This window comes from Acanthochromis polyacanthus, chromosome 3, assembly GCF_021347895.1.
Source record: "Acanthochromis polyacanthus isolate Apoly-LR-REF ecotype Palm Island chromosome 3, KAUST_Apoly_ChrSc, whole genome shotgun sequence".
Classification (NCBI taxonomy): Eukaryota; Metazoa; Chordata; class Actinopteri; family Pomacentridae; genus Acanthochromis; species Acanthochromis polyacanthus.
This window is the reverse complement of record NC_067115.1, coordinates 27,679,277-27,707,183: the sequence shown is the minus strand read 5'-3', so window position 1 is coordinate 27,707,183 and position 27,907 is coordinate 27,679,277. Positions and strand designations below refer to the sequence as shown.

The following is a 27,907-nucleotide window of genomic DNA, read 5'->3' as shown; positions in this document are numbered from 1 at the left end:
ACCACATCATCCACAAAAAGCAGAGATGTGATCCTGAGGGCCCCAAACCGAGATCCTCCTCACCCTGGCTGTGCCTTGAGATCCTGTCCATGAAGACCACAAACAGGATCAGAAACAAGACACAGCCTTAGCACAGTCCAACACCCACTGGAAACATGGTTAACATATAAACTAGCCAAGTCAATCCTGCATGCCAGTGTTATTTTTCTACTGGAATGCACTTTAGCTGTTGTTTCAAATTTGTTACATAAATAACTTTACTTGAGTTGAAGAAAATTGCACTTTTGAGAAAACTTCACTGATCCAAATTAAGTATAGCAGTCTACACCAACCTGAGATCACAGCTTGAACTAAACCGTGACATCACAAACCAATAATATCTCACATTAGGACATTAAAATAAATCACTGATATATAGGATGAAAAATATCCAAAATCGAGTCGCTGTAATGATTTGAAGAAGAAGAAAAAAAGAAAAAAAACATGTAAACGTTGATATTTATATTCCTGCTCTGTGATTGGTCAGAGAGGACCAGCACCCACCCCCTCGCCTGACCACTCCCCATCCGCGTTTCCTCCACGTGACTCCTCTCGGATCGCTTTGCAAAGTTAAAAACAGACTTTGTTTATCTTGCAGGGTGTTTGTTGAAATGCACTCCGACTAGTTAACTCGCCCACCGTCGTCTCCGCTCTTTTGACTCCTGGGAGGAGAAACTCGCCTCCTCCTCTCTGCTTCACCCTGCAGCATTTCTACTCTCTTTGTGATTCAGTTTCATCGTGTTTTTTTTGGTTCTTTTCAGCTGTGAGATCGTGCAGGGAAGAAAAGGCTCAGCAATAGAGGCTCGAGTGTTTTGCTTCTGCCATTTTGGTGACATTTGATTAAAGGACTTGGCTGCATTAAACGAAGCAATTGTGCACACTTTCAGTTTTTTTGGAGGGGGGAATCTGTTGCAGCTCGACAGAAGCAGAGCGCACCGTGAGGGGGTTTTAACCGAGACACAGTGAGAGAGACATGGCGGCCGAAGTGGAGACGTGGTCCACGGCAGCTCCAGCCGACGGTGAGTGAATGAATCATGCGTGGTGTGGTGAATGTCCGGTCCTCTGGGGAGCCACCGCTGTGGGGCCTGCTGCTGCCGATCTATTGTCCCTGCATGGGATGGGCAGCAGCGCCAGCCATGCTCCCCCATGTGCTCCGTCTAGAGCGCACACAAACACGTCGTTGGTGCACGAATCACTGCACGCAGCTGTTGCACTCTCGGTGCTGCAGTTTGAACCATTTGCACATTTCCCACAGGTTTTTAAATGGTTGTTGTTGTTTGTTTTCTTTCTTTCTTTCTTTCTTTTTTTACATTTAACCCTTTCGCGCTTTTTGATTGGACGGCGCACACTTCCGGTTTTACAAGCCGTTGTTGTGTGTGCACGCTTCCGGTTTTTTTCTTTTATTATTATTATTTCCCCCCGTCTTTGCAGCACGTTTTCGATGAGAAACAGTTGTGTTTGTGACCTCTAAGCCGTGCGTACCGATACTTTCTGACCGTTTACGCACGACGCGCCGCCGCAGCGCCTTTCCTGCGTTAAATCACACCGTGCGATTGGCGTTTGCAGAAATGATCGCACAGTTTCATCACCTAACAGCTCTCGAAATGTGTGACTTGCAGCGGCATTTTCGGTCAGTGTGTGGATGGACGGCGGTTTTGGATCTGGCAATAATAGCTGAGCTGCTGGGGCATTGGGTTCCGTGATGACGTCGACATGTATAGCCTACTATAGGAGCCAATCAGAGCGCCTTACATAATCCCTGTCTTGTTGTGTGTGTTCAAATGTTGCATAAGAAACGTATTGTTGGTCCTGTAACTGGTGTTAATGCATGGATCTTGGACGTGTGTGGCAAACGTGGAACCCCACACTCTTCATAACGTCTGTTGGTGTAAATGCACATTGACTTGTTGGACTGGTGGATCAGTGACGCATGCCACATGGTAGGTTGTGGCAGTGCAACAGCAGCCGGTGCATCGGTGCACAGATGGGCTGTTGTGCATGAACTTTGCCTGTTGTGTTTTGTGTTTCTTTTTCTTCTCAAGGAACATCGAGGCACGCTTGATGGAGCAGCAGCCTCCGTTTGATGAGGTGCTGTCAAAGAGTCTATTGTCTTGGCTGGAAAACAAGAGGGGGCACGGCTCCTTTTTGCATTGTGGGTCAAGTCTGGGCACTGAGCCACCACAACAGTATGGGGAACATACAGAGAAAACATGAATCATCCCCAATGATCAGACTCTAAAGATTTTCCTCTTGTCTTTTTCTGATTTGCCAAATGGTGTAGTTGCTGCAGCACAAAGCAAAGGTTTTATATTATTGTTCAAGCAGGCAGCAAAACACCCACATCAAATGCTTTTAAAATCAAGAGTCTTCAGTAAAAAGCATGCTTCTAAGTGTTTTGCCTTTTCACATCTAGAACCATGTAAATGTTCTCGACCTTGTGAACAGTCTGACAAAATGCTCTCAACTCTTGAGAGCTTCTTGAGAGCTTTGTGTCGCGTCTTCTTCAGAACAGTTTGTTCGCATTTCAGGTTCCTTTATTCCCATAACCTTTAGTTGGTTTTTTTTGTGTCAGCTTTGACGTCAACATTTGGTGCTTTAGAAATCTGTTGCTTTAAGGCAAGAGTGTCAAACAGGCGGCCTGCGGGCCAGAGTCGACCCGCTAGAGGATCCAATCAAGCCTGCGGGGCGAACTTTTCAAAGTGTAAAAATACCGAGAAGACATTAACTGGAAATTCTAAATTTGTAAAATTGAATTTAAAATAGTTTCGGGACCATGACAAGTTGTTTTGATCACAAAGTAAAATGCTAGATTATTCATTGTTTTTGTGCCATTTTGTGTGTCATTTTTGTAATATTTTGTCTTGGTTTTGTTGTTTTTCATCTTTTTTTGGTCTGATTTTTATCATTTGTCTCATATTTTTGTCATTTTGTTTCTTGTTTTTTGTGGTTTTGTACTTTGTCTCGCTTGTGTTTGTCTTATTTTTCTTATTTTGTGTTTTGCTTTACTCGTTGTCTTGTGTATCGTTTTTGTCGCTTTGTGTGATTTTTGTCTCGCTTGTGTTTTTGTTTGTCTAATTTTTGTTGTTAGTCCATTTTTTGTCCCTTTGTAATTTTTTCTAATTTTTGTCTCTTTTTTGTTTGTTTTTTTTATTTTTTGCCATTTTGTTTCTTGCTTTTGTTGTGTTTTGTCTAACTTTTGTCATTTTGATCATAAAATATAATACAGTATCATACAGTTCTAGATACCTGTGGCTAAATGTTTTGTTTTTGTAGATACTCTGTAATCTGTCATCTGTAAATGATACACTGAGGCATAATGTTGTCAAAATTGAATTTATTTTTCTTTAAAAAATTCAGTTTGTTCATAATGTTCTGTAAAAAGATAATGCCTTAAATGTGTTTTCAGAGCATACTTGTTTTTTCTAAATGGAAAAAATATTGGAGTTGTGGTTATTTCTAGGTTACTGTGCTGTGATTTTACTGGTTACCTCAGATCAAATTGGGCTGATTGTGAACTAACATGAGTTTGACATCCTTTTTTAAAGTATCCTGCACTTTTTGGCATATAAACAGAAATTAAATTAGTTTCATTGCAAACATGCACTTTTTTTTTTTTTTTTTAGGTCACCCAGAGCAAGTCTGCGCTCTGATAAGTGCCCTGTAGGGGCAGATTTTGCGGCTGTGTAGAGCTCCACCTGTGAGAACATTTACGTAACTCCTTGGATAAATAAATGTGTTACGAGCACAATGCCATAAATGTCAAGCCAGATCTCCTCGCGGCCTGCTGAGTAAACATTCTGTTACGGTCTTGGCCGCTGTTCTTTTGTTGACCTCCACATACATTTATGTTTGCATGCACCATCCGTTTGCATTAACTGTGTCAGTGTAGAAACAAAGCAAACCACCCAACTTGTGCAGAGTTGCAGTGCACCAGTGGAGGTGATTGGGAGGAAAAAAACTTATCAGACACTTCAGTGTTTATCTGAGTAGCTGTACGTTATCTGTGTTGTTCTTCTGCAGCTGTTAGAAGAAGCACACTCAGCAAAAGTTTCCATTCAGTTGAGCTGTTTGATTTTATTTCAGACACTAAAGCATAGTTTCCTGTTTGACCATGTGCTGCCAGTTCCTCAGCCTCCGCTCTTACAGTTAACTCTGCATTACCATATGTACACAAATTATATCTAGCTGTGCTCCTGGAACATGTTTTTAAGTTTTAAAAAAAATCTGCCCAAGCCTCCTTTCATTAAATGAAATGACAGTTAAACCTCAAGGACATCCACACCCTTCACTCCTGTCATAGATAATCACCACAGAGGACCATTTTCAGAAAGCTCGCTCTCTATTTGTCCCTTTTATCATGGCGCACATGCTTGTTTGACCTCAAAGGCCACCACACGTTTCTGCTAATGTTTATCTATGTTTGGGTTTAACAGAGAAAGATGACTTTTAGCAGATTGTTAAACAGACTGAGAGCGGTGCTGAATGTTTCACAAACTACCATACCAGATGTAGAAAAGAAGAAAATGACAGAAGAACGTTTTGTAAGACTACAGTTTCAGTCTTTCCTTGTGTGCAACCCTTAATTGTGCACGTTGAATCTCCCACCACCACCATCAACAGTTTACACAGAGGTGTCATCACAGCTTGATGTAGGACGTTATTTGGTTGCACTGTATTTAAGACGTACTGGATTCTGTGAAACAGAAGCTAAATCAAGAACTTTTTGTAAGTTAGCTGAAGCTTTTGTAAAACATCTGTATAATTATGCCACTTGCTGGCATTAAAAATCCCTCAGACATGTTCTAAAGTCCCTCTCTGCTTTGTGATTAATCACTTAAAACTCATTTGTGTGCATCAAAGTTACATATTCAAAAGTTTTTCTGTGGAAATAATCCCTTCCTTCTTTAAAACAACTCAGAAATACACCCACCACTGCCAACATGCTGCAGTTCAAACACACCAGCTCACCAAAGTTGGAATTTTGGAATAATTCTGCTACATACATTACTGTTCAAAAGTTTGGGATCACCTAGAAATGTCCTTATTTTTGAAAGAAAAGGAGTTTTTTTTTCCAATGAAGATGCTATTAAGTGAATCAGAAATACAGTCCAGACATTGTTAATGTGATAAATGACTATTCTAACTGGAAACCACTGATTTTTAATGGAATGGGGTATAGAGGAACATTTCCAGCAACCATCACTCCTGTGTTCTAATGCTACATTGTGTTAGCTAATGGTGTTCAAAGACTAATTGATGAGTGACCCCCAACCTTTGAATGCTTGTGTACATTTGACCCGGTAACAGATTTTTCTAGAAGGGTAGCAAAACTGAAAACCTTTTTTGAGCATGATTTGTCTTGTAGCGTAAGAAAATGCCAAAAAACCCCTAGATTTTTCACCCAAGGGCGTCTTTCAGGCATGTCAAGACACTACTATGAATCGAAACTATCTTGAGTTACTTCTCTCATTGGAAAGTTCAGAATTTATGAATGCGCAAACTGTTTAAGTTACTATTTTAAAAAGGTTATCCTTTTAATATCACAAATCCTGCTAGTCTGAAACTCAGATTTAACTCGAATAAAGAAAAACTTCCATCTTAATTAAGCAGATGAACATAACAGCCCTCTGGTACCAAACTCTTCTACTGCATGTATAAATAATGCTATTTGGAGTAGGGGGGCTGCTATAAAACAGTCCTAAACATGTCAATAGTACATGCTTGGAGAGTTAGTTTAGAAAACTATGTCTGCCCCTGCCCCACTGACCCACTTCTCATTCATAAACACTGCTACCATATGGATGTCTAAGACTAAATAAGACTGCTGCTGTCCTTTTCTAACCTCCCACGCAGCATGTAGGGCTGAGGTTCTGTGCTGGTCTGCATCTGGCTCTGTGTTCACTGGTAAACCGTGAGGGCGGTGTTGAAACCATCATGATGGTGCTGGTGTGCTCTGGTAGGCGTGTGGTGTTAAACACGGCAGTTTGTTTATGCAGCTTTATGGGACTGTGACACTCGGTTTGTGCTGCAGTTTGTGGGGGAAGCCTTTAAACAACTACTTCCAGAGCTGCATGATGTTTGCTTAAAGTTAGTCAGCTCGGCTGCATTTTTTTTCTCAAGATTGTTTTGCAACTCTTGGCAAAGAACTCCGACTTTATCTTCCCTCTCGATTTTTTTGTTTTTTCTTCTTTTCTTTTCCAATTGGCCGGGTGAGTGTTTGGCACGCTGCCATTGGTTAGTTCCTCATTTACTGCTCTGGCGAGGCCACTTGGCCTACATTTGGGGGGGGGGGGGAGCCGCGGGAGGAGGTGACACATGGTCGGTTGTTTACAGAATTTAGAAGGCCAAGGGTGTGGTGCTGCTCCTACTACAGCAGGTTAACTCAGGGAGGCTTCCTTTCCTTTTGTTTTTCATGTTTCTGAGCCACCTGAACTCTGCAGTGACTGAGATCATTTGAGCGCCGTGTTAAAGTTGCAAGCTTTCCAGTCGTATAAAATCTAAAAGTCTGCCCAAGTTGCAGCCATTTGGTTTTGCTTTTTTAGATTTAGTTCTATCTGTGGCTTGGACGTTTGCCCCCCCCCCCGCATGTTCTCCTCATGTCCTCTAATCTGAGGGGCCATAACTCAAACTGCCATTTTGGAGCCACGCACATGGCATCGGAGTATTCATTACACCCTCAGACATTCCTCCTCCTGCTTTCCGTCTCTCTTTCAGCCCCGTCATGTGACCAGTCGTGGACCCAACCATGCCATATGTAGTAAGGTCCACTCCAGCTGCGACGCACAGATCGTGAAAGGACGGAGGAGTTAAAAAAAACAACCAAAAAAACTGGTGTCAGCATTTCTGCAGCATGCGTTTCCCTTCACTCCCTCCTCCCAGGCCTGCAGCAGCGCAGGCCTGTTTTGTCGTTTCTCTTTCTCTGCGCTTACAAGTAGCAGCCAGATATTAGAAACTGACCACACACAGAAGAGTAATTAATTCATTACCCGCCTCGTGTCTGCTGATAAAAGCTGGAGAGTCTCGCTGCCATGAATGTGCGCCACCTTCCTGTGTAATGTTTTGAGCGTTCTGTGACCTTTTGGGTGGCTGTACAAAGCACTTCCATGGCACATGCTGTCCGAAAGCATTGTTTTTCTGCTCTCAGCTGGCGAAGTTGCAGAACTGTAAATTGACTGTGCAATTTGTGGAATGCACACTAAATAATCTATAGCGTTTGAAATGCAGGTAAAATTAGACCAAACAAGCTCAGCATTTACACCGTAAATGTATAATGCCTCGCTGTAGTCCCGGGCTGCTTGGTGCACAATAAATCCTAGAGCTGTATTCCTTGCACAAGACTTGGCTTGACTTTCTAAACATCTCTGCCAGAAACATGTTTGCAGACAGCATTAAGGCTGTTGAGCTTCCAGCCAGCCTCAGTTTCGTTGGCTGAGCCGTGGCACGACGTTTTCAGTGGAGTTTTCAATAACTAAGTGTTATAAAAATGACTTTCCTCTGAAATCCGTTTACTAGCACAGATATGATTTTTTTCTCCCAGTCACCTGTATTGTTCTTATTAGTATTATATTTTTTTGGAAAACAGAAATGAACAGATTTCTAACGGATACATGCATTCTAACAAAATGTTCGATTAGCGTTTCTGTTTCTGTGTGGTTTATGGTTCTTAACAGTGTGTCAGTCAGTTCACACACAGTCCAAAACACCAATATGTGACTGAACAGATAAGATTAACTTTACTTTTAAGGACTCCCCTTCAAAGGTGTAAGTTCAAAAAACATGTTTTCATTGATCTCTACTGGAACTTAATTATTATCCTCTTGCCACAAACTTTGAACTACTTTATTACCTTGAATATTGCTGTTTGTTGAAGCATTACAATTGACCATAAATCCAAATTTTAAAGCCAAGCCCAAACCATAAAACCCAAGCACAGGACACTTTGGCTAAGACTTGGGTGTCTACATTCTTGTGGCTATTTGATGTCTCAAGTGTCTTGTGCACAAAAAAGGTAACTCTTGGGCTTTATGACTGTCCCCTTCTGGCACAGTACAACCTAGGCTGTTCAAGGCAAATCAACTGTTGTAACTCTTTGATCACAGGGATGTTTTCTTTTGACGCCAACTTGGCAGAGGCTTCCCAGCCCTACAGTGATGACGAAGATGCGCTGAATGAGGTCGAGGTGAACGGCAACTGGACGCCCCAGGAGAAAGCCCTCCACGAGGCCCGTCTCAAAGCCAAGGCCAAGCGTCGCCTTCGCAAGTCCTCGTCCCGCAACTCCGCTAGCGAGTCCTTCTCTGAGTCGGGAGATGTGCCAGGCGGCGACCCACACAGTCCCAAGGGCAAAGTCAACACCAACGACCGCAAATCCAGGGCGGGCAAAGGCAGAGGACTGCCGAAAAAAGGTACGAGTTGCAGTCGGCGCAGACTTTTATAGGTGGAAAGAGTTATGCTTTATAGATGCACACTGAAGATGAGAGGATTCTCTGTCTTTGATGAACATGAACAACAGTGAATGAACGGGTTACAGCTTCAAACTCCAGATTGGAATGGAAGAAGCACTGATGATCAGCTGATTCCTCTGGTCCTAAAATTTCTAAATAATCTGATGTTTATGACTTGTATGTTATTTACTGCTGTTATTTAGCTTTCATTAAACCAAAAACAAACAAAAAAGACAAAAAGCGGGTTAGTAACCAGATTAACATTAAAGGTTAGCATATGCTCTAAAAAACAAAACTTCTCATTTTAAAATCTATGGAAATATCAAATGAATTAAAAGTCAGTATACAATATTTACACATTTCAAAGCACGGAGATTTAAAGTGATTTCGACAGGCGTTAAAACAGCTGTACAATCAAGCTTTGCCATATTGCAGTTCACTTCTTGTGGCTTCACTGTATCGCGGATTTTTAAATTGTATATATCTGATTTTGTATCACGGATTTTTTGCTGTATCGTGGGATTTTGCGGTATATAGGTTTTTTTTTAATACATTTATTGTAATAATTTTTGCAGAAAAATGAGCACTTTCTAGCCTAAAAAATTGACAATACAACAACTAAGAAATAATAATTAAAACAAACAAAATAAAATGTGTAGAGGACAGTGCTGGGTGCTGATTGGCTCAGCGACCGTAGCATCAGTCTCCTCTGTTTCCCGTGTAGAGCGGCGTTCAACATGTCGTTTTGTCCTTTTCACATCAACATCTGATCGCTGTAAGTAGCGTTGCTCTGTGTTGTTGTGTTTTTGTGACATTTTCGTACAAAAATTAAATTTATTTCAAACCTTACGATGTCGATCAAACGCTCTGCGCCTTCTAAGGCTTCTGGCACCGAACCCAAGTAGTAGAGGAAGATGCTAACCATCGCAGAAAAGGTGGAACTCCTTAACACATATATAAATAGTAAACTAAATTTGAGGTCGCTGCTTTGTGGATTCTCGTCTGTTGTGGGGAGTTCTGGAACCTATCCCCCATGATAGGCAAGGGACCACTGTAGTGAACTACAGAAAGTGGACAGACATTTTACTATCGCATTGAATCAGTCCTACTGTGATCTTTAGCTGTAGTAAATAGAATGGAGGCGATTAGGGCTATGACCAAAATTTTATATCCCGATATAGCTTATTTTATATCCTGATACGATATACATCACGATATAGCATATTTTTCAGGTGATAAAAACAGTTACTCGTGTTTGAGTCTGTTGTTGGGACCGGGCAGTGGCATACCTTACAAAGTACGGTAGTCTGATCCTTGTCGGTCTTTTTAAATCCAAACCACCGCCATATGACAGAAGTTCCCCCTCTTTTAGGTACAAGCTAGTTGGTTTGAGCTGGTTGTTCGTCATCTTGTTGTTTAGATTGTTCTTCTGAGTCGAGTCCACCGTCTTCCTCCATAGCTGTTTGTCTTAGCCGCATGCAGTGTTGCCAACTCCTCAGTAAGGAAAGTAGCTGTTGGCTGTCCTAAAAGTCGCTAGAAGTCGCTAAATGACGTCATCGCCTAATTTGCATATTTCCCAGTTTGCATGTAATTGTAATCAACGTTGTAGGAGAGAGGAATAACGTTGTGGAAGAGACCAAAAAGTGAGTATAAAACACCCAAAATATGTTTTTACACTAGAGGCTAAATGCTGTGGTTTATTTTAGCATGACAGTGAAGAAATATTTTCATTTATAACCCACTCCGTAAGTCTGGATGGGATCTGTAGTGACTTTCCGCATGCGCGATTCATCTGCCGTCTGGCCGCGGAGTGATGTGGGTCTCCCCTAATCAGACACTGGGACTGCTGTGGGGTTACTGGACTGACAGCCTGTGCTTTGGGAGGGGGAGAAGCTCACAGCAGCAACTGCTGCTTGTTGAGGACAGTAACTGCAGAATGATCCGAGTTTTCCTGTCAGTGTCTCCAAAACGGCTGATAAAGTCGCTAGATTTGTCGCTAGTCGCTTTTGACAAAAAAAAGTCACTGGGACGCTTTGGAAAGTCGCTAGATTTAGCGAGAAAGTCGCTAAGTTGGCAACACTGCCGCATGCCTGGGCTTGCCGTAAGGCACGTCGGTGACGTAAAATACTGCCGTAAAGCGTGTTTTGCGACACTGCGATATAAACGACAGGATCTTCACATAAAATGCTAGACATTTTCTATCGTCCAGACGATATCTATCGTCATATCGCCCAGCCCTAGAGGCAATGCTTCTTACGGAAGTTGTATTGGTGATTGGTGTTTTCTGCTGTTTGTCTTCAGGTGGGGCCGGTGGTAAAGGCGTTTGGGGAGCTGCTGGGATGGTTTATGAAGATGAAGAGCCTGATGCACGAGATCCCAACTATGATGAATCCTCCCAGGTAAGTCAGTACAGCCAAGTCTGTCTTTGTATTTTAGACTGTTGCGGTACAGAGATATGCAATTTTCTCTCAAAACGTTGGGTCATGACTACATAAAATGGAAAATGTTGCACGTTATATTAGAGAAAGGAATTTTTGCTTGAAAAAGATGAATTATATCATAACAGTTGCAGACCTACTCAACACTTTATTAAAAGATGTTTTTTCATGTCTATGGTGCCATAGAAGTCTTTTTGTCATTACTCGGGCATCAGTAGTCTGTGCACACAAAGTGTTTTCCCGTGATGAATGAGCATCACCAGCAGAGGTTAGTTTAGCACCGTTGTCAGAGCATCCTTTTGTTCCAAAGAGCCGCACTGATCAAAGCCCTGTGGGGAATTGGTGCCTTTCATGTCTTATGTTGAGCAAACATGCTGATATTGAAGAGCTGATGAAACACATGGACCATAAAAAAAGGTTTCCCTCTCTGAACAAGATAATGTTTGTCCACACTCTGATAACAAGCACATGCACGTGGCGAATCTACTAATGAGTTTCATAATGTTGTGCTCTCCTGCGATGAATCGTGAGGTCTTTAATAGCATACTGTATAATCAAAGAAAATAAGAGTGTTTGTATCTTATACAAAAGCTACATTTCAGTTCGAAGTATGATTTACTTCTACCCCAAGTAATAAACACAATAAAAAAACTCACAAATACAGCTTTAGAAAGAGTTACACAGTCAGTTGCATCTGACAGAATCAGTAACAGGAATAAAGTTCTCCCTCCAGCTCCCTCTGTCCAACATTGCAGTCAAAAGTTCTTTGCCTTCCAGACCAGTGTTCTCTAGTACCTTCCTTAACATTGTGCAAAGCATGCCAGCCCTTCTGATAGTATCAGGTTTCCATAACAATGACCAGCTGCTTCGTTGCGTCTCACCACATGTCCAGCAAGGGCTAGTCTGCGTTGCAAAATGCTGGTTGACGAACGTGGATGTGACACATAGACTTGTTGGTGAGGTGTGATATCCAAGAGATGTTTTGTACCATCTGTAACATTCTAGTTTAAGTCCCACCAATTCTTTTTTGAGAGTGTCTTTGTTGATGACCAGGAGTCAGATCCAAAAGCGAGATGGATTCCACGGACACATTGAATACAGGGGGTCCTTGGTTTATGACGTCCTCGACCTATGGCATTTCGGCGTTACATCAGAACTGGTTACGTTGAATTAGTTGAAGAGGAGTAGACGAATACGTCGTCACACGGCACTTGAAGACAGCTTTGCTTACATTTGCCAATTGTAGGCCACCTTAGATTGTGCTACATTCGCTAACTTTTTCACGTTCATTATGGCTCCCAAGCGTAAGTCAGGCTCTTCTGATGGCAGTGCTTTGAAGAGAAGGAAAGCCATCTCGGACTCCCACGAGATGTTAACGACGTTAACATCAGCGACAATAAAGTGTTCAAATTTGAAATTAAATCCGCGGAAAATTGCCATCCCTGAAAGTTGGATTTGGAGGTCAGTAGCCCATATCAAAATATTTGGGCCCCTAACCAGCGTGTTTTTTGTCATTTTTGGTTTTATTTGGTTATTTGTCAAAATCTGTTTTTAGTTGCAAATGGCGACCGTCTAAATCGAGCGCTGCATTGAGTGCATGCAGTGTCTCCTCAGATGTTGAGTTAAGTTGCATGAACTTTGTCTTTCCAGCATTCAGCAAGAGTCCAATCTGTCTTGTAAGTTGCACACAACGATCTGTCAAAGTGGTGAGACTTTGATTGCACAACAAGGTCTGCGTCACAATGGTGCACATAGTTCTCAGTATAAAAACAAAAAGTACTAAAAACATTGATTTCTTTTTGATATGTTTAGATTTTCAAACATTTGATCCTCTTTGATGCAGTACCTGAATATGCACAAGGAACATTAGCTCTTTCAGTCATTTAGTCAACTACAATATCAATAGATATGGCTGGAAAAATTGCATGCATCCTTGGCTTGGGAGGTTAGTTTTCCCTTTAGCAGAAAATATCTTCCTGCAGACATTTTGCATAATTGTGCACTAACCTCTGACTTTGGCCTGCTCAAATTTTTGGCCCTTCTTTCATGCAAAATTCCTTCACTTGCAAGATGTTTGAGGTTTTTCTCGCATACACTAACCACTTCAAATCCCCCACAACATTTAGATGAGATTTAAATCTGGCCATTCCACAACCCTCAATTTCTTCTTCTTTTTTTTAAAGCCACCTCTTGATGAATTTTCCAGTGGATTTAAGGGATCATTAACTTTCTGACAGGCCCACTCGGTTCAGCTTCAGGTTTTGAAAAGATGCCATCACATTATCTCTGAAGACTGCTTGATATGATGCAGAATTCCCACTGATTCAACAAAACCCTGAACTGTAAAGTTCCCGCCACCAGCTGGTATGAGGTTCAGCTCTTGAAAAGCTGCTTCTGATCTGTGCCATGTCAGCTGTTACTGTGTCTAAACAACAACTCCTTCGATTTATCTGCCCAGAGCACATTATTCTCCTGCTCTTTGTTCATTGATGAACTAGTCTTCCTGTTAATGGTCTTTTTGGACAGGAAAGTCTTAGTCATGGCATGTTTCCTGTGCAGCTCAAATTTGTGTGATGTTTTCATGAACATAAGAGGTACCTGCAGATCTATATGATGAAATTTTGTGGTTCGTTGGTGGATTTTTTCCAATCAAACGGTCTGTTCTTGGGCTGATTTTGGAATATGGTCAAGATGGCAGTTGACACACTTAAATCATTTTGAAATCCATTTCTGTACTCACAGGGTTTAAGTTTTTTCTGAAGGTCTTCACATGCATGATGACACCACGCATTTGAAAAATAAAGCCAACATCAGACTTGAGATGTCAGAATTTGAAATAAAACCGTTCTAGCCGTCACTCTCCAAGTATCTAATCATTGGCACCTAAACTGGAACTCCTGGTTCTAATTTTAGGGATTTAAAGTTAAAATAAATGTACTTACCTTAGTCACATGACTGAAGTTTTCTTTTATTATTCAAATTATGAAACGGGCCACAAAATGTAAATTTTGTGCATAATCTGTTATCTAAAAGCACTGTCAAATATTTTCTTGTCCGAATATGTTTTTAAAAAGCCAGTAACTTCCATGGGATGCACCTAATTAAAAAGAAAAACATCAGATGTCAAATTTGCTAATTTTTTTATTAAATAATATCTAAATAATCCAAATAGAGCATTTTTTTCCAAATGGCATCTGAAACCAAACCAAAGTTATTTCATTTAGTTTTACATGTAAATCACATTTCAGGTGGCAGCAACTGAGGCTGTCATAGAAGACGTGTGGAGGTCATTAATACACGTTTAAGCCTTTTTTTGAGTTTGTTGGATATTAAGCTGCACTAAAAAGATCTTTCTGTTTAGCCAGTGATTTTAGAGCTGAGATTAACAACACCTTGCAGTTGGTTCTTGTCATTTTGATGAATGAAAGTAAATGTTAAAATGTCAGAACACGTTTTATAGTGTACCTAGACAGTACAGAGGCCGCAGAGCTTTTTTTTTTTTTTTTAAACAAATCTTGCCTTGTTAATTTTCACTGTTCACTCTGTTAAAGGCCAACCAAAGGCCACCTCTGAGTATTTGTAGATCTGGACATTTTCAACACTTTATTCTTAAATATTTTTTTATGTACATTTATGAAATTTTTAGTAAATTTGTGGCACCATTCCACAAATTCTCCCATTCTAGGTTCCTGAAATAGTTACTCTGCCAAGGAATGCACTGTTTATTTGTCTGTTAGCTACATTAATCAAAAATTAACTGATGGATTTGGATGAAATTTTCAGTGAAGGTCGGAAATGACACAAGGACCAAGTGATGCAACCTACAGTGTAGTCTGGATCCACGCATCTGAAAGATGTCTGGATCATTGTGAGACAGCGCCATGACATTACTGTAACTATATCTTTATGAACCTTTATTTAATCAGGAGAAATCCCATATATATTATGACCCTCTTTTTCAAGAGAGTCCTGGCCAAGATAGCCAGCAGAAACTGCAATGCACAGTTACAAAATAACACTGTGAAAATGCTAGCAAAAAACAAAAACATTCAGTTTACAAGCAAATTATAACAAGCAAGTGCTTGTTGTAGAGTTGACCTCAAGAACTCAGAGTTTAGTTTTAAAAGTGCTCAAGGAGATTAACTTGGTTCATTTCCAGTCTTTCTGCAAAAGGTGTGGAGTAAACAAAAGCCTTTTTTTAACCAATTCATAATGCATATGGAACAGAAAGCAACAAATACTCTTGTGCACGGAGAGAGTGAAGATCAGAACTTTTCTGTACAGTTAAGGAGCAAATGTAGGTGGCCAAGAGTCAAAGTATTGTCTTGTATATGAAAGTATACCAGTAACGGATCCTTCTGGTGGCTAAAGCTGGCCATCCCACCCGAGAGTATAACTCAGTGGCATGTCGACACTTTACAGTTCGTAATACACCTCAAAGAAGCATGGTAAACTACGACTACAAATGAACACTACGTCAGCTGCCTACTACAACAACCGCTGCGGACCACGAATTGTTTAAAGATTTCATCCGTTGGAAATCATACGACTGAGCATCCTTGGTGGCGTGCTTCCGAGTCTTTTCCTTGGTTCTGACTATGGAGAGACATAACAGCACTTCAAAGAAATTCTAGACTGGTTTATATGAAAATGTTAACTTGAGCTGGTTTAAAACCCGCCCGCTCACATGATTGTTTAATCCAGGTGGCTCCATCCCATCATAATCAACAATACGTTCAATCTTTAACCTCATTATCATGCAGTTGCTCAACGCAATGCTGAAGACCCGAGTTTGTTTGTCTCCTGCCCCCGTCACGACTGAATGCAGAGTGGGAACGGAACTTCTGTCAGTAAAATGCTGATAACAGTTTGGGAATGAGTCAGAAAAGCCAGCATGATTTGGCCTTGACTTTCGCACGAAGGTAGTGGAAAGATGTCTGGTGTTAAAAGGGAACTGGGACAAAGTGGCACAGAAAAATAGCCGGGACATGTTCAGACGGTGGCCTTTGAATCAGACTGAGTGGATCACCTGATGAAAGATGCGTAAATGGCACAGGTCATCCTGCCCTCTGGGAAAATGATGGAATGTAAAAATGAGTAGCCCTAAAATGGGAAACCTAACGCTTCCTTTTCCTCTACACAATGTAATTTGTTGCAAAGTTAACACAAAAAGCTAAGAGCTCTTGCAGAAATGTTCAGCACAGGTCATCACTTTGCCTGCACTTGGACATAAATGTATTTTCTACCATCTCTTTCTAGAGTTACTTGTGTAACATGAAAACAGGAAAGTGAATCCGCATGTTGAACTTCAGGCAATAATCCACCTTTATACTAATAGATTTTTACTGTTACACAAGCTCTAATTTTTACAAGACATTATAACAGTGAGCTGGCTTTTAATTCTTTTCCAGCTGCAGTTTTATTTGCTCGTTCTATGCTAAGATTACCATTGTATCAATGCTTACTATTGTTCTCCAGGTCAGGCTTTGCTTGACCTGAAAAGTTTGTTGGACTGGTTTTTATTGATGTTCTTGGCATTCATGAATGCCAATGCTGAAACGAAAGAGAGAAACTGTTGGATGGAAAAATCATTTGTTTTTTGTATGTCTTGATAAGAAGGTAGACCTGGTTTCATGTGAATTCAGAAAATTCACAGTGGATGTTTGAGCTTTTTAATGATAATGTAAATACTGTCATTTAGAGTGTTTGAATTTCAATGCGGAACGCTGAAAAGAACAAATGATAAACACTGGAAAATATAACAGATTACATAGCAAACTGGGGCTGCACAGTGCTTGGTCGTTAGCACTTTCGCCTTGCAGTGAGAAGATCCCCGGTTCTGCATGGGGTTTGCGTGTTGTCCCTGTGCATATGTGAGTTTTTTCCGGATTCTCCAGCTTCCTCCCACACTCCAAAACATGCTGAGGTTAACTGGCCACTCTAAATTGTCTGTAGGTGTGAATAAGCAGTGTATAGATAACGGATGGATGGACATAGCAAACTGAAAACCTGTAGTAATGAGTGTGCATCCATGTTGTCGTGCAGTTTTGTGTACATGGAAGGGTTTTTTTTTTTTTGACTGATAATGTCTGTTTTTTCACAGGGGGACACGGTTTATGCAACAGTTGTGCCAGAGGTAGATGAGAAGGAGCTAGAAAAAATGGTCAACCCAATTGTACAGGAGTACTTCGAACATGGAGACACAAAAGAGGTTGAGGTAAATGACTTCAGATCTTTCTTTAAGTCATGTCATCAGATCAGTAAAAGCACTGATTGGACTGTATAAACTCATTCAAGCTTAATTTTTGCACTTTCTCCTCACTCTGTCAGATGTTGCTGAAGGAGTTAAACTTGGGCCCACATAAGTATGAGTTCTCCTCTTTGGCCGTGTCCTTGTCCCTTGAAGGCAAGGCCAGCCACAGAGAACTCACCTCCCGGCTGCTGTCCGATCTGTCGGGGAAGCTCATGTCTCAAAGCGACATGGCCCGAGCCTTTGACAAGATGCTCAAAGAGCTTCCAGACCTCATACTGGACACGCCGGAGGCTCCACAGGTAGAGCTGAGGGACAAGTCAGAGCTGTGGACCTGACGACTTAACACACCTAGAAGATTAAATGGAAATAAAGATTAAGTGTGGCACAATATACACTACTGTTCCGAAGTTTGAGATCCCTTAGAAATGTCTTTATTTTTTTAAAGAAAAGCATGTTTTTTCAATGACGATAACATTAAATGAATCAGAAATCCAGTCTAGACATTGTTAATGTGCTAAATGACTATTCTAGCTGGAAACGACTGATTTTTAATGGAATATCTCCATAGGGGTACAGAGGAACATTTCCAGCAACTGTCACTCCTGTGTTCTAATGCTACATTGTGTTAGCTGATGGTGTTGAAAGGCTAATTGATGATTAGAAAACCCTTGTGCAGTTATGTTAGCACATGAATAAAAGTGTGAGTTTTCATGGACATGGAATTGTCTGTGTGACCCCAGACTTTTGAACAGTAGTGTCCATTCAAGATTGTTTATGTCATAGAGATGCACAAATCTCACTAGATAAACACACTGCCTTCGCTTTGGACACCAAGTAACTTCCACACTTTTGGTGCTCCAAGAAACAAGAGTTAACTTTTATACTACATCAGGATCTTTGCCCAGTGTCTCTTGTCATTTCCTCGATAGTTGAATGATTCGTCCATTTGTGAAAATCGGTGTGGAAATCCAAATTATCATTGGTATCTTGGTCCTGTCCACAGTCTAAACTAATGGTTGAGATGTAACTCCTGTGGCAGTTTTGAGGAATTGATTGAAGAAAAGGTGGTTGTTGGGGAGAAAGCAGACTTTTCCAGTTGATTTAAATGTTACACATTTAGAAAAAAATACTCAAATTTGTATCACTTTAGATGTGGAGATGTTTTAACTTGTTTTTTTTCTTGTCTCTTAGATGTTAGGTCAGTTTATAGCCAGAGCCATTGCCGATCACGTCCTCCCCATGTCTTTCTTGGACTGTTACAAGGGCAAAGTGGACTGTGAGCACGCCAGGTGAGTAGAGATGAAACACATATTTATTTTTATCAACACATTTGGATCAAGGCATGTTGAAATTGGGTGTTTTTGCATTTTTTTTTCATCTTGAGCTTTTTTTTTTCTCAGAGTGGCTTTAGACCGTGCTGCAGTGCTGCTGACCATGAAGAGGGAGATGGTTCGTCTAGACAATGTGTGGGGCGTTGGCGGAGGTCTCAGACCTGTTAAACATCTCGTCAAAGAGGTACACTCAAACTAAACAGACAGAATATTGCACACTTTATAACAGGGGTGTCAAACTCCTTTTAGTTCAGGGGCCACATTGAGCCCAATTTGATCTGAAGTGGGCCTCACCAGTAAAATCACAGCATATTAACCTGTACATAATAACATCTCCTTTTTCCCCTTTGTTTTAGTGCAAAAAAGTACATTCTGAAAATGTTCACACTTAAGCAATTATCGTCTTATAAATATCATGAACAGCTTGAAATTATATCATACCTCACTGTATTATTTACACATTACAACATACGGATGACAGAATACTGACAAAGGCACAAAACATTTAATCACAGGTATCTGGAATTGAATGATATACTATTTTATGATCAAAGCGGAAAAAAAAGTCAGACAAAAACAGAAACAAGAAGACAAAATATTACAAAAACGAGACACAAAGCGACAAAAAATGGACAAACGACACAAGCAAGACAAATCAAGACACAAAAATGAAACAAAAAACAATGAATGAAGCGAAACACAAAATGATAAAAATAAGACAAAAAGCGCAAGCGAGACAAAGTAAACACAAAATGACAAAAAAAAGAGAAGTCAGACAAAAAAACAAGATGAAATGTTACAAAAAATGACACAAAAGAACAGTCAGCAATATAGTATTTACTTTATGATCAAAACAATTTGTCATGGTCTTAAAAATATTTTAAATTTGCAGTTTTACAAATTTACACTCACTTGTCTGTAATTTTTACACTTTACAAAGTCATCCCACAGGCCGGATTAGACCCTCTGGAGGGCCGGTTTTGGCCAAGCAAGTGACTGACAAGTCACTTGCTTGTTTCAGTACTTAAAGTGATTTAAACAGTAATCCTTTGCACCTGAGGTCAGAATATAAGATAAGATAATCCTTTATTACTCCCCGTGTCCGGGGAAATTTCCCATGTTACAGCAGCATACATCGTACAGTAGAGCAACAATAGCAACAGTAAACAACAACAATATAATGATAATCATAATCACAGTCACATATGTCCAGGAGTGTAGGATGGGAAAGGTGGCTTATGGAATGAAATATTTGTGTTAACAAGACCTATGTCTCTCTTAACATTACGTAACATAAACAGAAGGCCAAAATGCATGCTGTGTAGAGAGCCATGGGCCAAACCCTCTGCTATGTTGCTGTGTCAGCACAGCATTTTTCTCCCCTGAGAAGTGGGAATCACAAAAACGAGGGCACAGGAGGAGCAAACACACGTCCAGGACTTGAACTGAAATGCCGATGACACTCTCTTTTTCTGTCGCTCTGTTTCTTGACTTTGCCTTTGTTTTACAGTTGCCCTTCTGGTTGTTATGGCTTTTCTGTTTTGTGCGAATGTGGGTGTAGGAGTTTGAAGTGCGCATCGTTTTTGTTTATCAAATTATAAGTTATGCAACATTTTAAATGACTGTGTGCACGCTTGAAAATGAGGGATCGGCGTGCCCCCGGCCACTGTGCTGTGTGTCAGCCTCAGACCTGCAGACGCTCTTGTCCATTTTTGATTTCCTGCCTGGTTGTTGCTGCCTGGGGGAGAGTGTACTGGCCTGGAAGAGGTTTCATTCACTCTTCTTTGCAGCCTTTTCCTTGTCACCCTTTTAGCTTCCTTGTCCTTCTCTGTGTTTCTATCCTGCTTATCCACGTCATACTTCTCTCCTGTCACGTTTCCCTTGATGCTCAGACAAGCACACATCAACTTCACTCAGGGAATTTATTCAGAAGCGTCTTTCTCTCAGTGTTTTTGAGCATCTTGCATTGATCACGCTCTCCTCAGCTCTCAGGCTGTATGACTAATTGTTCCATAAATAGGCTTAAATAAGACAATGTTTGTTGATGTACGTGCTGATTAGCAATGAGAGTGACATAACCAAGCCTGTTAACAAGCAAAAGAGACTCAAGCACTACATTTGAAATTTTGCCATAGAGCTCATTTAACATCAACAATTAGACTCCAGATGGGATTGGCCCCTGACCCATTTTGCTTCTTGTCCCCCATTGGAACCGTTGGCTCATTTATACATGTTGTATGGGAATGTCCAGGAGTTTTTGTTTTGTGGGAGACGGTTATCAGTACTCTGATAGAACTAACGGGAGTACAGTTATCAGTGGACCCAACTGTACGACTTCGAAATGAAGGCTCTCGCTGCTATTACGAACAGCGCGGGAAACGCCCGCATCTCAAATAATCACTGGCTTCAGAGCTCTTTGGACAGGATAGATGAATAAGATAATGTTAGCTGCTACTTTAGCCTAATTAAGATAATACTAGTTGCTACTTTAGCCTAAATACCATAATGTTAGCTGCTGCTTCAGGCCAAATAAACTAACTGCTACTTTAGCCTAATTAAGATAATAGCGGCTACTTTAGCCTAATTAAGATAATCTTAGCTGCTACTTTAACGTAAATACATTGTTAGCAGCTACTTTAGCCTAATTAAGATAACCTTAGCTGTTACTTTAACCTAAGTACAATGTTAGCTGCTAGTTTAGCCTAAATAGAGTAATGTTAGCTGCTTCTTTAGCCTAACAAAGATAATGTTAACCCCTACTTCAGCCTAAACAAAATAATGTTAGCTGTTACTTTAACCTAAATAAATATTAGCTGTTACTTTAGCCTAATTAAGAAAACATTAGCAGCTACTTTAGCCTAGACAAAATAATATTAGAAACTACATTAGCCTAATTATGTTAATATTAGCTGCTACTTTAGCCTAAATAAGATAATGTTTGCTGCTGCTTTAGCCTAAATAAGATAATGTCAGCTGCTGCTTTAGTCCGAATAAGATCATGTTAGTTGTAACTTTGGTCTAAGTAAGATCATGTTTGTCGCTACTTTAGCCTAAATAAGATAACATTAGGATAACAAACTGGATTGTCAGCCTATCTAGAACTACCATCAGCAAGAGTCAATGATGCAAGACTAAATGCAATGCAAATGTGTAAAGAATTGATATCAAAGACCTTCTTTCAAACTATACAGTCTCTATACAGACATTGCTATCCTGACAATCAGTTGGTTCTGGGGTGTGTGAGGGGATTAGGGGGCTACAGAGCAGGGATGAGGGGAAACTGACTTATCAGGGACACCAGACATGTATGTGGATTTTATTTCCCAAGGAAGTCAGGTTATTGCTGAAATAATAATGCTAAATTAAAAATACATCAGAGAGATGAATACTTTTTGGTATTTGTGGGCTCTCTGTTCAGCTGTTGGAATTTTGCAATATCCAGGGTCATTTCGAGGGAACACAGGTTTGCTTCAGATAAAAGCAGAGGAACACAGGTGGCAAAAACAGCATAACCCTCAGTGTAGCAGGATAAATTCAGCACATTCTCAACCTCCCGAGTATTTTCTCATCGGAAAACGCACTCATTCTTGAGACTTTATTTTTCTACTGACCAGAAAAGGTCTTCTTACTCACAGATGAATTCACAATGTCTCTTCCGTTTCTGTGCACCCATGTTGTTAGGCTGCCGTTAGTGGAAGTCAGCATTTTCCACCAGTTATTTCAAGCTAAAAACTCTTCATGGCAGTGAGCTGCTGGAGGAAAATTTTCATGTTAAATAAATACAGAGGATAATAAACCCCATAAATACCTGCACAAATTAGGTGGAATTGTTTTGGCAAAATGTCATCAATTTATTTATGCATGGTGATGTGACCCTCATAAATTCTCAGATCAATAAATTCCGTATTCATGAGAGAATCTGTTGATACTTCCTGTGCGAGCAGAAGTTTGTAGCTGTGTTTGATGCACTTTGCACACACTGCCGACCTGATTGTTTGTGTGTTTGTTCCAGATGAACCTCCTGCTCAAAGAGTACCTGGTATCAGGAGACGTGTCGGAGGCGGAGCGCTGTCTGCGGGACCTGGAAGTCCCTCACTTCCACCATGAGCTGGTCTACGAGGTACTGAGCGTTTGATTTTATGTGAACCAAATTGGTAGATAGTTTCAAACTAAATGGAGTGTTTCTGTTGGATTTCCCCACATATCGTAACAACTGGATTAGAAGTAAAATCTGAACTTTTTGAAATGTTTCTGTCCCTGGTGACTACTTATGTAAACTGAAGAGCAAGACTAAAAAATAAAATCTCTTCAGTGACTGCCTTTACTGTTTTCTGCCAAGGACACTGTGTGTTTGGCAGCGACTTTCTCTCATTTGCAGGGCATTTATTCGCACAGTTCCATCCAAATCAATCAATCCTAAATGTGTAATTAAATAAATGGATAATTGGTTACCGATTTCTTAACGTGCACATATTTTACACACACATTCTTGGACGGCAGAGTTTTCTGTTCCAAATTAGATTAGGGGTTAACATGCTTCTGTCATAACTGCAACTGCTCAAAGTCAAAAATAGGTTCAGGATTTTTTTCTGTCACTGAAACTCTACACACACATTTGTGTTTAGTTGCACATGCAGTGATCAATTCTGCACATATGGCCTCCGTAATAAATGTGCACTTGTTTTTTCTTTGTTGGCTAATGTGCATTTTTGCAATTCTACCAAGATGCACTATGATGCAGCCGCTACACTTTCAAAAGGCACCGAGATGAGTTTACAGGTCTGCCATTTGGATTTGTCCTCTGGCTTCAAAGTGTAATCGAGTTGAATTTGACACCACATGCCAAAATGTCTAATCAGACTGATATTACTTCCAGATAGTCATACATGAAAAATGAAAAAACAGAGCTACTATTTTTATGTTTAAGTGTTGCCAGATTTTGTGAGATGAGCAAAGTGATGTTTGGCCTGAGCCTCGTTGAGCTCATCTTTTGAAAATGTTTGATGGTAATTGCCTACAGTAAAGGTGGAAACACTGCCTCCATGTGGTGAAACATTCAGCTCAGACACCTCTGAAAAGTCCATCCATGCATCCATTATTTACACACCCCATAATCTTCACTAGGGTTGACCCTAGTGAGGATAAAAGCGGTGTATAGAGAATGGATGGATGGATAATCTTTACTAGGGTTGCGGAGGGGATGGAGTCTATCCCATCTGACTTAGGGTGAAGGCAAGGGGCACAGAGCTACATATAGAGACAAACAATCACACTCACATTCATACATACAGACAATTTAGAGTTACCTGTTAACCTCAGCATGTTTTTGAACTGTGGGAGGAAGAGAAAACCCATGCACAGGGAGAACATGCGAACTGCATGCAGAAAGATCCCGGGAAGGCTGGGATGCAAACCAGGGATCTTCTAGCTGTGAGGCGAAAGTGCTAACCACCACTGTTTTTACTGCACATTTTAGAACAAAAGTTGAGCGATTTCATAGAGAAGTAAGATTGGGTGTAACAAATTTACATAGCAAGGTTAAAAATTAAGGTTAAGATGCTAAAATATGATTAAATTATAATCCTTATGTGTTAACGGGAGGCCAACTTATGTAAATATTAAGACTCAGACCCTAAAGCAATACGTTATCAGCCCAATTTCCCGACTAGTTTAAAAATGAAAGTAAATATAAAATTATGTATTGAAAACCCCCAAACTTGATATTGGCAATGAGCAAGACTATTGGTGAGAGTGGTGAGAGGAGAAATGAACAACAAAATCATGAGACAAATGAAAAGTCAGACAAAAAAAGACAAAATATTACCAAAATAAGACACAAAATGACAAAAGAACAGTGGTCAATATAGTATTTTACTTTATCAAAACACCTTGTCTTGGTCTAGAAATTATTTTAAATTTTTAGTTTTACAAATTAAAAATTTTCAGTCAATGTCCTCTCTCTAATTTTTACACTTTACAAAGTCATCCCTTGGGCCAAATTGGACCCGCTGGAGAGCTGGTTTTGTTACACCGGCTGCATATTTGACACCCCTGATGTAAACCATTTTAACTCTGTACCAGAATAGATAATGACTTTGATAATGACTGACCTAAATGCTGCTCACATTTAGTTTGTGTATTGGATAATTGCGCTTAGTGCACCGTGTTTCTTCCTCTTGTGCTTCATGTTGTGCATCATTGTTGTTCTTCAGGCTGTGGTGATGGTCCTGGAGTCGACAGGAGACACCGCCAGTCATATGATGATAAAGCTTCTGCAGTCCTTCTGGAAAACGGGCCTCATCACTGTGGATCAGATGAACAGGGTTAGCTCCTTTTTGTGCTCTAGTTTTACGTAGAATATTTTAAATGTAATGATATTTTAACTGAAGTAAAATGCCATATCTTCATATTTCTACACCCTTTTCTGTGCAGGGTTTCCAGCGAGTCTATGATGAACTCCCTGAAATCAGCCTCGATGTGCCACATGCCCACTCCATCATGGAGACCTTTGTGGATCTCTGCTACCAGGAGTCCATCATCACCAAACAGCTGAGGGATGCTTGTCCCTCCAGGTGAGTTGGACAAATGGTTAGCATTTTCTCATCAAGTCAATCTTTAGACTGGCAAAATCTTTCTGTTTGTGTATCAATGTTTCCCAGTTGTCTGCAACAAACTCTGACTGGTAAAACTGGTAATTAGTAAATAGATCATAGATCTATTGTTTACCCTCAGAACACCATAATATGACACTAGGATTTTAAGTCATGTTGTGTTTTTAAAAATCACACAAAAGGACACCAATTGATGTCACAGCAAATCTTTGAAAACAGGAAGAATTGTCAGTCATTTGTGAATTTTGGATTCATTTGGAAAAGCAAGTGAACCAAAGTCACTTTTTTCTGTATTTCTCATTTACGAATTTCTCAAAAATACGTCATTTGAATTACCGGATTCTATTAAAAAAACATTCTGCACTCCTCTGTGTAACCAAGAAGCCAATAGTGACTCAGCTGACAGTACCTCAGGGACTTTTCGGCTGAGCTGAAGGCCTTGCTTACACAAAGCAGGTAGGAGACAACAATTAAAGGATTTAAAAATAAAAGTTGGAAAATATCATATATAGTTTTTTTTTTTAACGATTGGCAACAACTGGAGACGCAGTAATTTTTTGTCCTATTTTCATGTAAATAAAGAATTTCAACTTTTTATGTTGTTTTTGGTCTGTGGCATTACCACTTTGTTATTCTGTGCAAGACATATATTTGAGCTAGCCATGGCTGTGCTGCTGCCATAGAGATACAGGACTTTATGTTACAGTGAAAAATTTAGTCCACAGTGAGTGAAAATTCGACGGGAGCAAAGAAAACTCCCAGAAATGGGTCAATTTTTAAAGACAGCTCAGTAATTTCAGAACTACGCTGCAGAAACACATCAGCCGCTGTAACTGAGTGATCTGGTGATGTTATTGGTCGTTTTTGGACAACAATGGAGATCTCCGATGATTAAACGCAGACTTTAATTACATAAGAAAAAAATTCTAAGTAAAATTCATTGTTGGTTTAGTCTTTTCACGTGGTTTGTTGAGAATAACCAAACATTAAATATCACCAACTTAATTCTTCAGCTTTGTTATTACTCCGCCATCAAACGCAGCAGTTACATGATGATCACCACTGGTTTGTCTGTCTGTTTGTTAACATCATTACTGGAAAAACAAACCCACGGATTTGGATGAAATTTTCAGGGAAGTTCAGAAATGACAGAAAGACCAAGTGATTAGATTTTGGCAGTGATGCGGCTTATAGCATGGATCCACAGATTTGTTAGAGATTGCTGGATCATTGCGAGACAGCGGCACGGCGTCACTGTAACCATGACAACAAGTGAACACTACGTCCACTGCTTGCTGATGATCACATGATTGAGATCCTACTACAACTCGACTGCTGCAGACTTATCGGGACATATCCACCAAAAATGATACAAAGAACAATCAATTAAATTATAAGTTTGTTTCCGAGTCCCATTAATTCCGACCCCCTCCTACATATAAGGTCATTTTGTTTGTGGGTACATCTATATTAAATGCTTGCATTCTATGTTGTTGTCATTTCTGATCATCAATAACTAATAAACAAATGCCGCATTTCTACAAAAAAGTGCTGCATTTTTGACAATGCCATATGGGGGAATGAACAGCCTTGGAGGAGTACTGCGCTCTGAGTGCTTTTCTAGTGATTCTAACTCTCAAACTTCACTTTCTCCACCAGAGGGCGGAAGCGTTTTGTAAGTGAAGGAGATGGAGGGATGATCAAGAACTAATCCATCAGAGGAAGAGCAGCAAGAGGATGAGGAGACGGGGTGTTTACTGGTTCTTACACCCTGTTTCTGCTTCAGTGTGTTTCCCTGAAACCGGGCATGCCTGCAGTCTGACGTTTCCTCGATCCTCTCCAGATCATGTTGTCATTACACAAACCAGCGTTGACGTTCGGTGAAAGCAAACTGAAGAGTGGCTCGGGCGTTCACTTCCCTTCATCTTTGTATTCACTGTTTTTGACTTTTTTTTTTTTTTTTGAAGAATATTCTGTATTTCTGAGGATGGTGTGACCCTCTTGCCTCAGTCTTTTTACCTGTTTGTCAAGAATAACTCAAGTCAGAGCTGCAGAAAAACAGGACAGGCAGGATTTTGTGGGAGATGATTTTTTTTTTTGTTTCACCTGTTGCCATGTCTTTTTTTTTTTTTATGTATTGTGCTATAAATGGAAAAAAGCACTTAAAGACAGACAGAGCATACTGTACAGGCCGTGAGCACTTAGTAATTTAGCTCAGCCACAAGGATCTAAACCTTTTTATCTTCTGCCACAAATTATTTGAAATTATTTCAAGGACATCATGCTTTGTACCTTCTGGTTCAAGTGGTTCTATTGATACTTTATGAACAGTGCTTTTTGTTATTTTATTTTTCTTCATCTCTTGGTCTCGGAGGCCAAATGTTTACTTTGTAAAGCAGCAGTGAAAGCAAGAGGTGTTTGGGTGCTGGGTGTTTTTTGAGACATGCATTAAAGCAAATGTACTTTGATAATAATAAATTGGGATACGTGTACACAAAACGGAAAGAAAATGAAAGTAATATTATGAGCACTCTGGCTTTTCTTGCCGTTAACTGATGTATCTACAGCCTCATGGTCAGCAGGTGATTCTGGACAGGCAACCTTCAAATACAAAACCAAATATGCTGTAGAGCGTCTGCAAATCTGCAAGTTGGAATCTGTTTAATGCCCCTGAAAAGGCAAAGTAAAGTTTTTCTTGAAAGACAGTTTGTCACTGCCCTTCTCTAACAGTTTTACATGTTGACCAAAGTTGAAATGAGTGTGTTTCATTCATTAAAAAAGGCAACAAATTAAA

At 40.2% G+C, this 27,907-nt stretch overlaps 1 protein-coding gene across 3 annotated transcripts; it reads left to right on the top strand.

The window, feature by feature from the left end:
* Window positions 1–577: 577 nt before the first annotated feature.
* pdcd4a (programmed cell death 4a) lies at window positions 578–27,907 on the top strand. 3 transcript variants are annotated; one of them, XM_022193718.2, is made up of 11 exons: window positions 578–1,058; window positions 8,139–8,441; window positions 10,782–10,879; window positions 17,022–17,135; window positions 17,249–17,470; window positions 18,363–18,460; window positions 18,572–18,686; window positions 22,515–22,622; window positions 24,715–24,825; window positions 24,935–25,074; window positions 26,773–27,907. In XM_022193718.2, exons 1-11 carry the CDS (start codon window positions 1,013–1,015, stop codon window positions 26,822–26,824), a joined length of 1,407 nt encoding a protein of 468 aa, XP_022049410.1. In that variant the 5' UTR covers window positions 578–1,012; the 3' UTR covers window positions 26,825–27,907. The 3 variants fall into 3 exon arrangements, with proteins under 3 accessions (XP_022049410.1, XP_051801158.1, XP_022049411.1); XM_022193719.2 differs by having other exon boundaries at window positions 579–1,058; window positions 8,169–8,441; XM_051945198.1 differs by lacking the exon at window positions 17,249–17,470.